The 13,392-nt window shown below is 41.8% G+C and overlaps 1 protein-coding gene across 1 annotated transcript in view; it reads right to left on the reverse strand.

The window, feature by feature from the left end:
- The window catches only part of PDE4B (phosphodiesterase 4B), a 356,277-nt gene that overhangs the window by 91,295 nt on the left and 251,590 nt on the right, over window positions 1–13,392 (reverse strand). Inside the window, exon 5 of the mRNA XM_037043124.1 lies at window positions 13,175–13,224. Coding sequence (XP_036899019.1) covers window positions 13,175–13,224 — 50 coding nt within the window. The remainder of the gene's footprint in view (window positions 1–13,174; window positions 13,225–13,392) is intronic.

Here is a 13,392-nt window from a genome sequence, read left to right on the forward strand (position 1 = left end):
TATATCTATGAGGTCTGTCTGGAAAAAGTCTAGCCATTGTTAATACAACAAGAATGGTTTGTGCAACATTGATGTAACCTGGCAGCCAAGAAGAGTGAACTGGATGCACATGTGTAAACAATGACGATGTCACTGTACTAGTCAGTGGGGGCAGCAGATGCCATTGAATGAGCATGTGTACTCACATCCACTCAAAATGACTGAGTGTGTAGAGCAAGGAATCTGCATGAAATTTTGTGTTAAACTTGAAGATTCCTCCACAGAAACTATTATTGACATGATTCAGAAGGCTGCAGCTACGGGCAACTAGTGATTGGCAGTTTCATCATGGCAACATGCCCACTCACGCATCATGTCTCGTGCAGAGTTTTTTGGTGAAACGTCAAATCACCCAGATGACTCAGCCCCACTACAACCTAGATTTGGTGCCCTGTGACTTCTGGCTTTTCCCAAAACTAGAATCATCTTTGAAAGGGAAGAGATTTCAGACCATCAATGAGATTCAGAAAAATACAACAGGGCAGCTGATGGTGACTGGAGGAACTGTGTGAGGTCTCAAGGTACCTACTTTGAAGGGGACAGAGTCCTCATTGTCCTATGTACAAATGTTTCTTGTATCTTGTATCTTCTTCAATAAATGTCTCTATTTTTCATATTAAATGGCTGGATACCTTCTGGACAGACTGCTCTCCCCCTGGTTCTGTTTCTCTGGAGTATCCTGACGGCTATGATCCTTATTTTTATGTAGCTTTTGCATTAAAGTCTTATTCCAGATGGTGTGAACTTCAGATTAAATTCTGCATTTGCTCACATTAGTACTTCCCTTCCCCACTGGCTCAGTGACAGCCTGTAATAAGAAATTTTAGCTTAAGAAGTGCACAAATATCTTAACAAATAAATGAATATATAATATAGGAAGAATTTATGCTTGTTTCATAAAGAATTATGATGCTTTTAAAAAAGCAACATAGGTCATGAATAGTCCAATATAATATAAATCAAGTGGGCAATTATGATAGGCAGTACTAATTGTAGGAGGCCTTTATAGGTAAGTTTTTGAATCTAGTTAGGAAAACTGCAGGAAAGGCGGTTTGGAAGTTTGAGGGGCATGGAGAGAGGGGCAAGTCAGGGGTGGGCCTAGAAAGGGTGTAGAGAAACTGGTTAAACTCTCCAGTTCGTATGATCCAGACAGATAATGTAGTCTTTGCCCCTTGAGATGGGGCAAAGTTTAACCAGTTTCTCTACACCCTTTCTAGGCCCACCCCTGACTTGCCCCTCTCTCCATGCCCCTCAAACTTGAGATGAGAGAAGAGGAAACAGTGGAAAATAACATCCATGAAAATAGAGACCCACTGTTGACAAAAAAAGGAAGCATGGAAGAACCCTTATTTCTCCCTGGGATAAAAAAGTAGCGAACCAGCATGCACACGTGGCACAAACATGGCATAGAACTGCTCGCTCCGGGAGCTGAAGGACTCATCGTCAGGGAGGGCACTCTGCACAGAGATGGAAAGGAGCTCTTGCCACTGACTGCCTAGCCGTACAGAGACAGGAGAGGAGGCTTCTTCTAGCACTCATGCACCACATTTAAGGCACGTGTTCACTTCACAGAACTGAGTCTCTGTTAGCTTGAGCCTTTATTAGCAACGCAGGGATGAAGTCAAGTGTTTTGGTCTTAGTAGGGTGACAGGTTCTTTTGGTGGGACTGTTCTTTCTCTTTTTTCTTTTTCTTTCTTTATTTTGTTGTCTTTTCTCCATTACTATTTATCTCCTCTACACCCTCTTCCACCTTCCCCACCTCCCAGCCCACCTCCATCACCACAGCATTGTCTGTGTCCATGAGTCCTTTCAAAGCCAGCCAGTGGAGAACTCCTGAGATTTAGCCTTTGCCTGTTAGACAGTCACAGAGCCTAAGGGAATGAAACGGCTCTTTCATAAGTCCAATTTTCTTTCCGGGCAGGTGGCAACCCAGACTGGCATCACAGGCTTTGAGACAAACCGTTTCAAGTTTCCCAAAGCTGGAGCAGCGAAGCAGTTCCAAAGTCATTATGTTTCTCTGTCCCCATAAGCAAACACCCTGCTTACCAGAATCTACCCTGACTCAAGGACGTCCATTTTTCCATGAATAAGACACTAATCTTTCTTTCCTTCCTCTTATTCCCATTTTGTTGTGCTGCCCGTATTTCATCATTTATTCTTTTTTTTCAAAATACAATTTGCATCCAGGCACTGAGCATAATGGTGTAAGCAGGTAGTTGTAATACATTAAAAGCAATTAAGATTTGTTTAGTGTTTTTTTGTGTGCTGGCCATTGTTCCAAACACTTTACATATATTACCTAATTTAGTTTTCATACAGTTCTATACCATTGTCTATGCCATATGAGGAAACCAAGGCCCAGAGATACTGAATTACTTGTATACCACCACACAGAAAGGAACAGAGCCAGACCTAAACTCAGACAGTCGGGCTGCAGCAGGGCTCGCCTGCTTCACCATGAAGGTGGATGGAAGGGGCAGACACCAGGCGTCACTGACAGAGAAAGCACATGCCACTGGGGAGCATGTACGAGGTGCCAGTAGCTCAGTGGCCCAGGGAGAAGTGTTGTATTTAAAATCCAAATCAGATCACACCAATCTCCTCCTCAAGATCTTTTAATGACCCCCAATGAATTTAGACTAACAGCTACACGTTCTACTATGGCCTAAAAATGCTGCTCAGTCTGGCCTCTCTCTCACTGTCACTGTATCAGGTCTCTGGCTATAGCACCATTTAGGTATCAGTTATTGTTGCTACCCACCCAAATACTACTCAGTGCTTAGGTCTCAAGTTCAAGGTCATTTATGGAAGTTTTTCCTGCCCCTAATCTACAGTAATCCCAATAATGACTAATGACAACAATAATCAGAATAAACATTAAATAATGCTAGATGGTAGGCAGAGTTCTAAATGTTTTACATATAAAACTCATTTAAATATTACAACAATCTTAATGGTAAGTATAAGTATTAGTCCTATTTTTACAGGTGAAAAGGTGAGGAGATATACACACACACACACATATATATATATACAATTCTTAAAAATTCTTTACTTTTCTTCATTACAGTGATCAAACATGTCATCACATGTTTATTCATTCAATGTTTCCTGGGCAATAAGCTCTACAAGGTCAGGGTCTGAATTCATTCTCGCCATCGTTGTGTCCCCGGTGTCTAAATAGTGTCTCATACACAGTAGGCACTTAATAAATGTTTACTGAATAAATCAATAAGTAATGCACATGGATGAGACATATTTCTCTCAATACTTCCACATTTTCTTACTACTTACAATAAAACGGATAGCTGACAAAGGAATTAAAGGAAATTCTCTATTATCTAGCGATTACTTAAGCTATAGAAAACTCAGTGCCCTCGTTTGCTCTCCTGTGGTGAAATTCTCAACGTCCCTCTTTCCGTTACTTATAACAACCGAGGTTTACAGGGGGGTGGAGGCAGGGGCAGTGTGGTCTAGGCTAGAGGAAAGAGCATGAGTTTTCAAGAAATGCAGATGTAGGTTTCAGTTCTGACTTTATCGCTTACTAACTGTGTGGTCTTGAGCAAGCCCCATATATTCCCTAGGCCTCCTTTTCTAAATCTGTGGAATGGAGACAATAATAACTGCAGAACACTTTGGTTGGGAGAAATAGGTGAGATAATGTATGCAGAGGGTCTGGCAGAGTGCTTGCCATTTAACAGGAGCTGAGGATTGCTAGCTCCTTGCCCCTCCTGTAATCACAGGCAGGCATGTGAGGCTTTGGAAATTACCTATTTACTCGACCAGCAGTGCTAGCCAGACTAGATCCTGGAAATGTGAAGCCCAAAGTACAACTGAGGGGGTAGGGGCAAAGACTACAGTATCTGTCTGGATCATATGAACTGGAGAGTTGCCATGGCCCCAGCTCACTCTGTAGACACAGCCAAAGAAGGAGCAGGAAAAGTACACAAGACTCAGAGGGGTTACTTTTGGTCCTTGTCAACAGTACTGGCTGGGAGTAAGTCAAGACAATAAGAAAGAGATCCAGTGAGTTCTGCTGCATATTCTCTAGTGCAAGGGACAGTCCCTCCTTTGTTTCTCTTTTCTGGGGTGAAAGACTGTTCCCTGAAATGCTCCTGGCTTCCGAGAACAGCTCTGAGGGCAACTCCATAAAGTACTGGCCAGGGATTGATCAGAAGCAAGCAAGCAGAATTCACTCTGCCCCCAGGATCATGTGGTCTTGGTGATACAGGAGGCAGAAAAGGGAACTTGGATGGTCCTCTTCCTTCCTCCTTCACCTCCCAACGTCCGTATCCATTCTTCTCTAGGCCAGCCCTGACTTTTTCATCTCCCTCCCTCACAAAAAAGAGGAGAGAAGTGGGTAGGTGGGTATGAGAGTGGCTTGCCTTCCCAGAAGTGGTTAGGAGATGGCATTAAGAGTATTTTCGGAGTCAGAGACCTCCGCCAGACTGGACTCTGCTGGTAGTAGGTTTTGTCTTCTCTCTAAAGGGAAACTTGGCACCAGCTCCTGCTGCTACCGTGCGGAGCTCCCTGAGCTAAAAACAAAAAAACAAAACCACCTGTGCCTGTGCAGGTGTGTGCCAGGCCCTGCATATTGTATTTAAATACAACTATAATGAGTTGTATAGCTGTAATTATTGTATCTTATTAAGTGAAATCTTCTCAGACTTATGCACAAGAGAAATATCAGTTAACTAAGATCTGGTTTATCAGAATCCTCATTGGGCATGCTTCTTTGCACTCTCACAATGGGCATCAGCTCCATTCTCTGTCTGGTCCTTTAGCTTTTCCTGTATGTCCTGGAGAATTGGACCTTCAGCTCCAAATCTATTTCTGTATAGGCAGATTTTTATGGTTTCAGGGGGAAAGAATCTGAAAACTCAAAGAAAGATTGCCTTCTAGTTTGCATTACTATGGAAGGGAAGTAGATCAGAACTTCAGACAGATCTCAGTGAGGCTTTCTGTTTTGCTTCCCCCCTGGTACCAGCAGGCCTGTGCTCTTAGCTGCCACACATTGACCACCTGGTCTGTGCTAGGTACTGTGGGAAACATGTCATACAACACAATTAACACCAATACTAATATTGACCTTTTCTAAGTGCCAGGAGCTAGTCCAAGTGCTTTACTTATATTTGTACATTTAATCCTTACAACCAACACATGAGGTATGTACAGTTTCCCTCCCAGCTTTGGAGATGATGCAGTTGGGAAATGGTGAGGTTAAGAAATTTATCCTAAAGTCACATAGAGGTGGAGCTGGGATTTGAAAGAGGGAGTCTGACTCCTGGGTCTTCACTCTTAACCACCACACACATTGCTTTTTCCATTTAGTCCCCACAGCCTCCTTTTCAGATAAGAAAACTGAGTCTCAGAGAAGCAACTTGTCTAAGGGATTGTCTCAGGATTTCCACATCAATGCAATTCAATATGCTAACTGAGTACCTACTTTGTGCCAGACACTGTGATAGGCACTAACAGCATAAGATAAGCTAGTCATTTAGTCATTTCGTTCTTTTCATTTCCTTTAACACTGCCACTTCTTCCTGTAGCAACTGATTATAAAAAGTTCACTTCAAGTGAGGAAAAGTCACAGGCAGTTGAGATTAGCCAGGGGTGTCAGCATCAAGCACCTGCCCGAGTGTTAGAAGGTACTTAGATGAGCCTTAAAAAGCATCTAACACGAGCCTCAACTCATTTCCAGTCCTTTCTGATTCAGGTATGGGCATATGCTCATTTGTACTTGTTCATTTCATAAACACTAATTGAACCTGTACTGTGTTCTAGGTCATATGCTATAAATGCAAGAAAAATGAAAAAAATGGATTAATACTTGAACTTGAAACACTTAGTCTAGAAGGAGAGAAAATTAAATAAACACAGCATAATATGATAAGTGCATTATTAATAGAGATAACAATTACGATAATTGAGAGTAATTTTGCATGAGTTACAGGGAGCACATCCAAAAGAAAACAAACACACTGAGTCTTAAAAGATAAAATGCACCTTCCAGATGAAAATGGGTAAAGAAACTTGCATTCATCAAGCATATATCAGGCCCTAGACTCAGGCTGTATATTTAGTTTAATTCTGACTCCAGAATTCAAGAATCAGGGAATATAAGGAACTCGTTCACAGGGACACTGTACAAAAAATTTATGAGCTGAATATGTGAGCGGTATTTTGGGGGAAGAGCAGCCCAGGCAGAAGGAACAGCATACACAAAGGTAGACAGGCAAGAGGAGGCTGGCACATCTGAGGGACAGTGTGTTCAGTACACCCCAACCCTCAGCTCTGCTTGGGGGCAGGGGAGAAAGTGGGAGAGGAGGACAGAAGGAAGTAGGAGTAAAATTCTGGAGGACTTTGCATATCCAGTAAGAAGTAGGTAGGGATCTTATCCTGAAGGCAAAGGATAGCCAACTAAGAAAATAAATAAAACATTCCTACAAGAATCAGCTGTGGGAAGTGAAGAGAGAGAGATAAGAGTGTACTACTCGAAGCCAGGGATATGGGATAAGGAGCAGTGGTGAAGAGGGGATGGGTGTGGGCCTCCAGGTGAACTGAAAAGGGGTTCGAAAAGGAGTCAGGTCTCTGGAGTTCCTATATATACTTACTGGTAAGAAAGTGGAGGAGTGCAGGCAGGAAAGAAATAGGGATTGGAAACAGAGATGAATGCTAAAGCCAACATGGCAGATTCTGACAACCAGATTTGGAGAAAGCTGTCTGTTGAAGATAGCTCCCTAACTATGAGCCTGGGAGGTGGAGGAGTCCAGGTGTGAGGTGGATATCTGGCTCTGACTTCTGGGGCTGCCCAGGTAAACAGAACTGTCAAGAAGATCCAGGAAGAGGCAGCTGTTTCCCGAAGGCTCTGCCTGACATGTCTGGGAGCTGCACGACCAGGCTCGAGGCAGGCAGCAGGGGGGTTGGTTTGGAGGACACAGGCACGTGGGCAGCCTCCTGCCAGAGCTCTGCAGATGAGGCGGCTGAGAGAAGTGAATCTTTTTTCCCAGCTTCCTCCTCCGCCCTTTGCTTTAGAGCCCTGGTGCCTGAACACAGTGTAGGCTGCATAAAGGTTGATTCATAGATGAGGGGCTATAGCTATAAGCCACACAGAGGTGGCAGAAAAGACAAAATTGACTCTGTGTGTGTGTGTGTGTGTGTGTGTGTGTGTGTGTATGTGTGTTTGGAAGAAACTGTTTATTCAAGGAACTATATATCAAACACAACCTTACCAGCAGACATTAAGTTGGGCTGTGTAGAGCTAAAAGTAAGGCACACTTTTAAAAAGTAGAGTGCCACCCTTAATAACAGAAGATGTTTTAGCACACAAAACATTGAGGCAACTATACCTGGGCATCTGCCTGAGCCCACTGTAACCAAAAAGAAAGAAAGGCCATAACTAAAATGCAAAAGAAAGAAACTCTGGAGATAGATTGGCAACAGTATAAACTTTTCCTTTCTCTGGCTTACTGCTTTAGCAAAACCTGATGGTTGTCTTTGTAAAAAACGTGTCTGTATCTAGGTCCCTGGCAGTGATTTGCCTCTGGGAGGGCCAGCAATCTATTTAATGACTCCATTGACGTCAATAGCATAACTGAAATACTTACTAACATGCATGAGTCCAACTTTGGGGGTGGGTGGGTGGATGGTGTTTCTCAGCAGTACAAAAACATGAAGTGGAGTCAACACGGAACGAACTCAGTTCTAGGTGGTGAGAGATTAGATGCTGCAGGTCTCAGTGGTTTTATTTAATATGAAGACACATTCATACTAAATTTAGAAATTAATTTGGAACTGGTAAAATAGGCAGCATTGAGCAGGGCTTCATTTTTGGCATTGTTTGTTTGGGGGTAGCATTTTAACTATTTGCACTTTAGTTGACTTGTCAATGTTTTTGTAACTACCCATACTTAATTTTAGACATATATGAAACAATTGCAAATCAATATAAAAAGCTCACTGTTGATACTCTAGGGTAAACTTTCACAAGGCTATTTTAAACAAAGGCAATTCTTACAAAACAACGATTTGGGGAACTCAGAATTACTGGGGCTTTTCTAGTGCGTTTGCCTTATTGTTATGTATGTAAATTGCCTAAACACTCAAGATGAATAACTAAGGCAATTATACTAATAGATCAGGCCCCGTGACATCCAGAACACAGAAAAAATAACTTAATATTTCTAGTTCCTTCTCCCTCTTTCTTTCTTTTTTTTTTTTTGTAATTTCCTCCAACTCCTTCTCTTCTTTGTCATGAGCGGCCACAGCCTTTGGTAACAAGATTGATTTTACTCGTATTTGTCCATAAGTTTTGCAATCCTGCCTGACAGTTCTTGCTTAATGTGGAAATGNCCCCATGACATCCAGAACACAGAAAAAATAACTTAATATTTCTAGTTCCTTCTCCCTCTTTCTTTCTTTTTTTTTTTGTAATTTCCTCCAACTCCTTCTCTTCTTTGTCATGAGCGGCCACAGCCTTTGGTAACAAGATTGATTTTACTCGTATTTGTCCATAAGTTTTGCAATCCTGCCTGACAGTTCTTGCTTAATGTGGAAATGAAGCAAACGTTCTGCTTATGCCGGCTTTGTTTCCAGTCGTTGGACACAGCCGGGCTCCCAGGCCACCACCGTGGTTCTCAGAGAGCCCTGTGCTTGTGCACGCATGGTTTGTCTCTCATCCCCGACCTTGCTGGCTCTGACAAAAACTGAGCACTGAGTCAGTGCCATGACTTTCTGAATTTCTCAGAATCCAAGATAAGTCTGAGCCCCTTGTCTGCTCCTTGAACAGACCCCGCATCTGGAGCACCCCCATGAACCCCAGAGAACAATTCTTAACCAAAACAAAGAAAGATATAGGAGGAACTCTTGCTGAGAAACAGGCTTTTGAGGAGAAAGCTGCTTCTTCTGTTGTATCAAACAGTAAGAGGCCCTTTCCTCCCCAGAATGGCCTGGTTACTTAATAGAAAAAAAAATGGATCTCAGTGAGCACTAAAAAAAAAAAATTAATCCTGTTTTTCACTCAAGACAACTTATTTCACTGGAAAGTTCTGTAGGAGCTTATCTGATTTCCCCCCACACAGGCTTTTCTTGAAATATATCTAACTGACTGGAGTTGAAAACCACCACCGACCAAGGGTGAGGATGCCCAGGCTAGAAAGACTTTGGGTTTGCAGTAGGCTGGCCGGAAGTCTTCCAGGAAATTCTCTAGTCGTCTTTGTGACATGGTTTTCTGTCATTTACCATGACCCATGGGCTTGGTGTTCTTCAGAACAGCTGATCTGTTACATTGGTGATGCTCTTTCTCAATACATTTATTGGCAAATCTTGAAATAAGAAAACTAGTATAGGACATCCCATTTTACACATCAATTTGCCTGCTACGAGGTAACATATATGACACACTATTACAAATAAAGTCACATTTATATGACTCAAAGGTGCTAGCCATTAAAAGGAATGCTTCTCTGATCCTATGGACTGCAAAAAATCATTCTGTAAAGGCAGTTAACCCTCGATAATTTACCCTTTCAGTAAATTCTCACCTTCCTGACACACCTATAATCACTACTGAAATGCATGTAAAAGCAAAGAATAGTTAGAATGGGTGGACAGAGTGGGACAACTATCCTACACACGCACATATACACACAACACACACCCCACACACATCTTCACATACACACATTGATTTTCTTCCTTTGTTTTTTAAAGATTTTATTTATTTATTTTAGAGAAGGGAAGGGAGGGAGAAAGACAGGGAAACATTAATGTGTGGTTGCATCTCATGTGCTCCCTACTGGGGACCTGGCCTACAACACAGGCGTGTGCCCTAGGCTGGAAACAGAACTAGTGACCCCTTTGATTTGCAGGCTGGGACTCAATCCACTGAGTCACACCAGCCACGGCTGATTTTCTTTAATTATTCAATCTGTTGGAAGTAGTTTTGGGGCCTGAAGTCCCAAGAAAGTCAATTATCCACTTCGAGTGTGTATAGATGACAGAACCCAAGTTCCTGCACCATGTTTAAAAGTGATTTCTCTTCTGTTTTAATTTCTGTTTTTTTTTCTTTTTCCTATGCATCTTGTAGAGAAAGCCTGGAATTCATGCTTGTGAAAGGCAAAATGTGATAAAAATTGAGATGCTCATTAAACTCCATATCCTGCAGTGGGATTTCTGCACCTTTCTCCTTAACTTGGGGCATATGGTTTCCACTTCGCTCCACTTTCTGGGTTTTAAAATCTTTATGACTTTATGGTGGCTTTCCTATTCAAAGTGCAAAATGCCAGTTTTTAAAATTTAACTCTTTTTCTTTAAAACCTATAAGGACACACTACTATATTTAAACAGTTACAGAGTGTGCTTCAAACCTCTTTTAATTTCAATGCAGTAACTCACGTTAAATAGTAAAACAACAAAACCACAGCTGAATATTTTTCATAGCCATAGATATAAAAATATCGACTCACAATAAATTTTACCTTACAAGCATTTTTCTTAAGATAAAAATTCCCAAACTTCATGTGGTTCTCCTGGTCAACATTTACTGTGTTCCTGCTATGTGAAAATAACTATGCTAATGCATATTGAATGATAGAGAGATGAGTAAGATACAGCCACTGCCTTCAAAAAGGCATAGGAGCCACGAACTACAGAATATCTTGTAATAGGATCGTTGCCATAGCACGAAAAATGAGCAATTACACCCAGCATGACCAATTTCTTGCTAAATGAGCAATTCTCAAAAAATCTAAATTTTTTAGATTTTCTAAAAAAATTAGGACGTCTTTGCAGAGGAGGAAAATCTGTGTTGTGCCATGAGTGCTAAAAGAATAATTTTGGGTACACAGTAAAAAGAAAGGTACTGAAGACTGAGAAATTTGCTTTGATTTCCCTGGTGAATTATTCTAGTTAATGATCAATTTTTAAGAGCAAATGTACCGATTTAACCATAGTTTCTGACAATTTGCTTTTAAGATGAATTGCATCGCCTTCATTTAGATGCATTTAAAAATGCCTTTTAAAAAGACTTGCCTTTCTCTTTTTCTCCCTCTCTGTCTCTGTCCTCAAATTTGTTTCTATAGAAGAATACAGTTACCTTGGTCAGGCTTTCCTCAGTGGATTATTGCTAAAGCTGTGTAAATTATTGTGTTTCTTGTACCTTTGGTCTTAGATATCAATTGAAGTATACAAATATGCAGTGCTAATAAATGAAAACTTGATCTTATTATCATAAGAAAATCACCTTTCAAAGCAGCACTCTGGCTTTTAGTTCTGCTTTCACCGCCACTTATTTTTCATTCCCCTTTAAAGTTTCTGTTTAAACACACCTCTTTGTCATATGCTGATAAATATTAAAATAACAGGAAAAATCTGCCTGACTCATTCTAGCTGATAATAAGAACAAAACACAGGATGTGTGTGTCCTCCTTCCTTTTCTAACCGTGTTTAAGCGTTAAGAAGATTTTGAAATCTATCATTACGTAATAATTGGGTATCACTGCACCCTCTTCCCAGGGAAAAACCAGGATTTTTTTTTTGTAGTTTGCCACAAAGACAGACAAAAACAAACTGCCTGAACAGTGTTGTCCTTCTTTGCTCCATTGTTTTAGAAGAACTCAGCGCAGACTCGAGTTGCCAAGCTGTAGTCACTGTGCCAGTAATCACAAACCAATCTTTCCAATAGCATCCTCCATTAATGGGCTAATTTACAGAATCACTAATATCACATCTCTCCTAATGTTTGTCCGTATTTATTACAAGAAGTTGAAACCATAGTTTAAACATTCAAACTGATTCAAAGTTACGGTGCATCTTAGTAAATTTGGCTAACAGCAATATGAGCGAAGGCATTTTGCTGCTAGGCCAGTATGACGAAATGATAGTAGTTTCAAAACCGCCTCCTTTGATCTCCAAGTATCTAACACCAGCATTATGTTAAAACACTCTATCTAGTTTCTTTCTCTAAACTTCTAAAAGGGAACAGTACATCAGAAGCCGGGGTTTTGAAGCCCATGGGTACAGCACTATTTTCTTCTCTCTAATTCCTATCTCACTCTAGAGGTAAAAGCTATCTAATATCTTCCTCTTTCACTTCTGCTCTTGTTGTCAATCTTTTTCTCAAAAAGTAGACTTTAAAGCATGTACCAGAACTGTTTCAGAAACCAACACACCAGTGGAATCTAATGCCTTTTTCCCCTTCTTCTAAAAGAGAACACAACCTCGGGACAATCCTGAGGATAGAGTGAAGGGCCCAGCACTGCTGGAAACCCAGAAGTATAGGAGGCAGTGGTAGGTGTGAGGTGATCTCACTATGAGTTCGTCGTACTTGCTTCTTCTGTGTTTTTTTTTTTGCGACTACGGCTACACTAGTGGGATCAGGTCAAGGGGAAAGACTCCATTTGCACTTAAAAAATGTCACCTGACTGGTTGCTCCTTACACCAAAAAGACTTTATGTTCCCTGCATCTCCATGTTGCTCCTTCACCGTGGCCCCTCCTCTCCACACACAGCTCTCAACTCCACACGAAACACGTAAGCACAGCACTGAAACATGAGAGGTCAGGTTTCTTTAAAGTAACACCTTTGAGAGAAAAATTGGATGACCTCCAGAAGGAAGGATTTGTGACCCAGAAGGAGCCTTTGGTTTCACACCTGGGAAGAATGTATATCCAAGGGGGATCTATGGTCGACGCCAAGAGGAAAACCACTGACGTAGCCTAGGGGGCCCTCAGGCCAATGTGGGGGCACCTCCCGGCCTTTGAGGTTGGTTAGCTCTCCCGGAGTTCACTGTGGCCAGCGAGCTGAGGGCCAGTTGCACTATCAATACTTCCAGTTGCTCTTCCTCCTGCTCCTTTTCTGGGAAGCAGCATTACCACTCACCCATCACATTGTGAAAGCTTGGGCACACGTAGGGTGGGAAAATCATTTGATACGGCTTTTCATTCAGTTTCACACAGAATGAAACAAGGCTCCAGGATGCTTTTGCTGGAGCTTTATTTTGCTTTTGAGAAAAAGTCGCCAAGAGACATACTTTTGAGGGCCCTGGTATGCAAACTGATGCTATTATTCCAGAAAAGGTTCTGCATAAGAGGCACACTTTATTTTGAAAGATGGAGCTAGGCCACGGCAAGGCTTACCTTGCAGGTTGACTCTGGAGACAGGAGGCTGACTAGCTGCTGGGGACCTCCTGTGGAGACAGAGAGAAAAGAAGGCCTGAGTCTTTGTCCCAATACCCTCTCCCTGCCTCCCCATGATCACTGAGCCTTCCAGGTCATAATGAGCTATCAAATGACATAATGCTTTCTCCGGAAGGCAGGCTCCTGTAACATGCGTAGATGATTGCAATTCTCTCACA

This window comes from Sturnira hondurensis, unplaced genomic scaffold (genome assembly GCF_014824575.4).
Source record: "Sturnira hondurensis isolate 20B ecotype Veracruz unplaced genomic scaffold, ASM1482457v3 Scaffold0000648, whole genome shotgun sequence".
Taxonomy (NCBI): Eukaryota; Metazoa; Chordata; class Mammalia; order Chiroptera; family Phyllostomidae; genus Sturnira; species Sturnira hondurensis.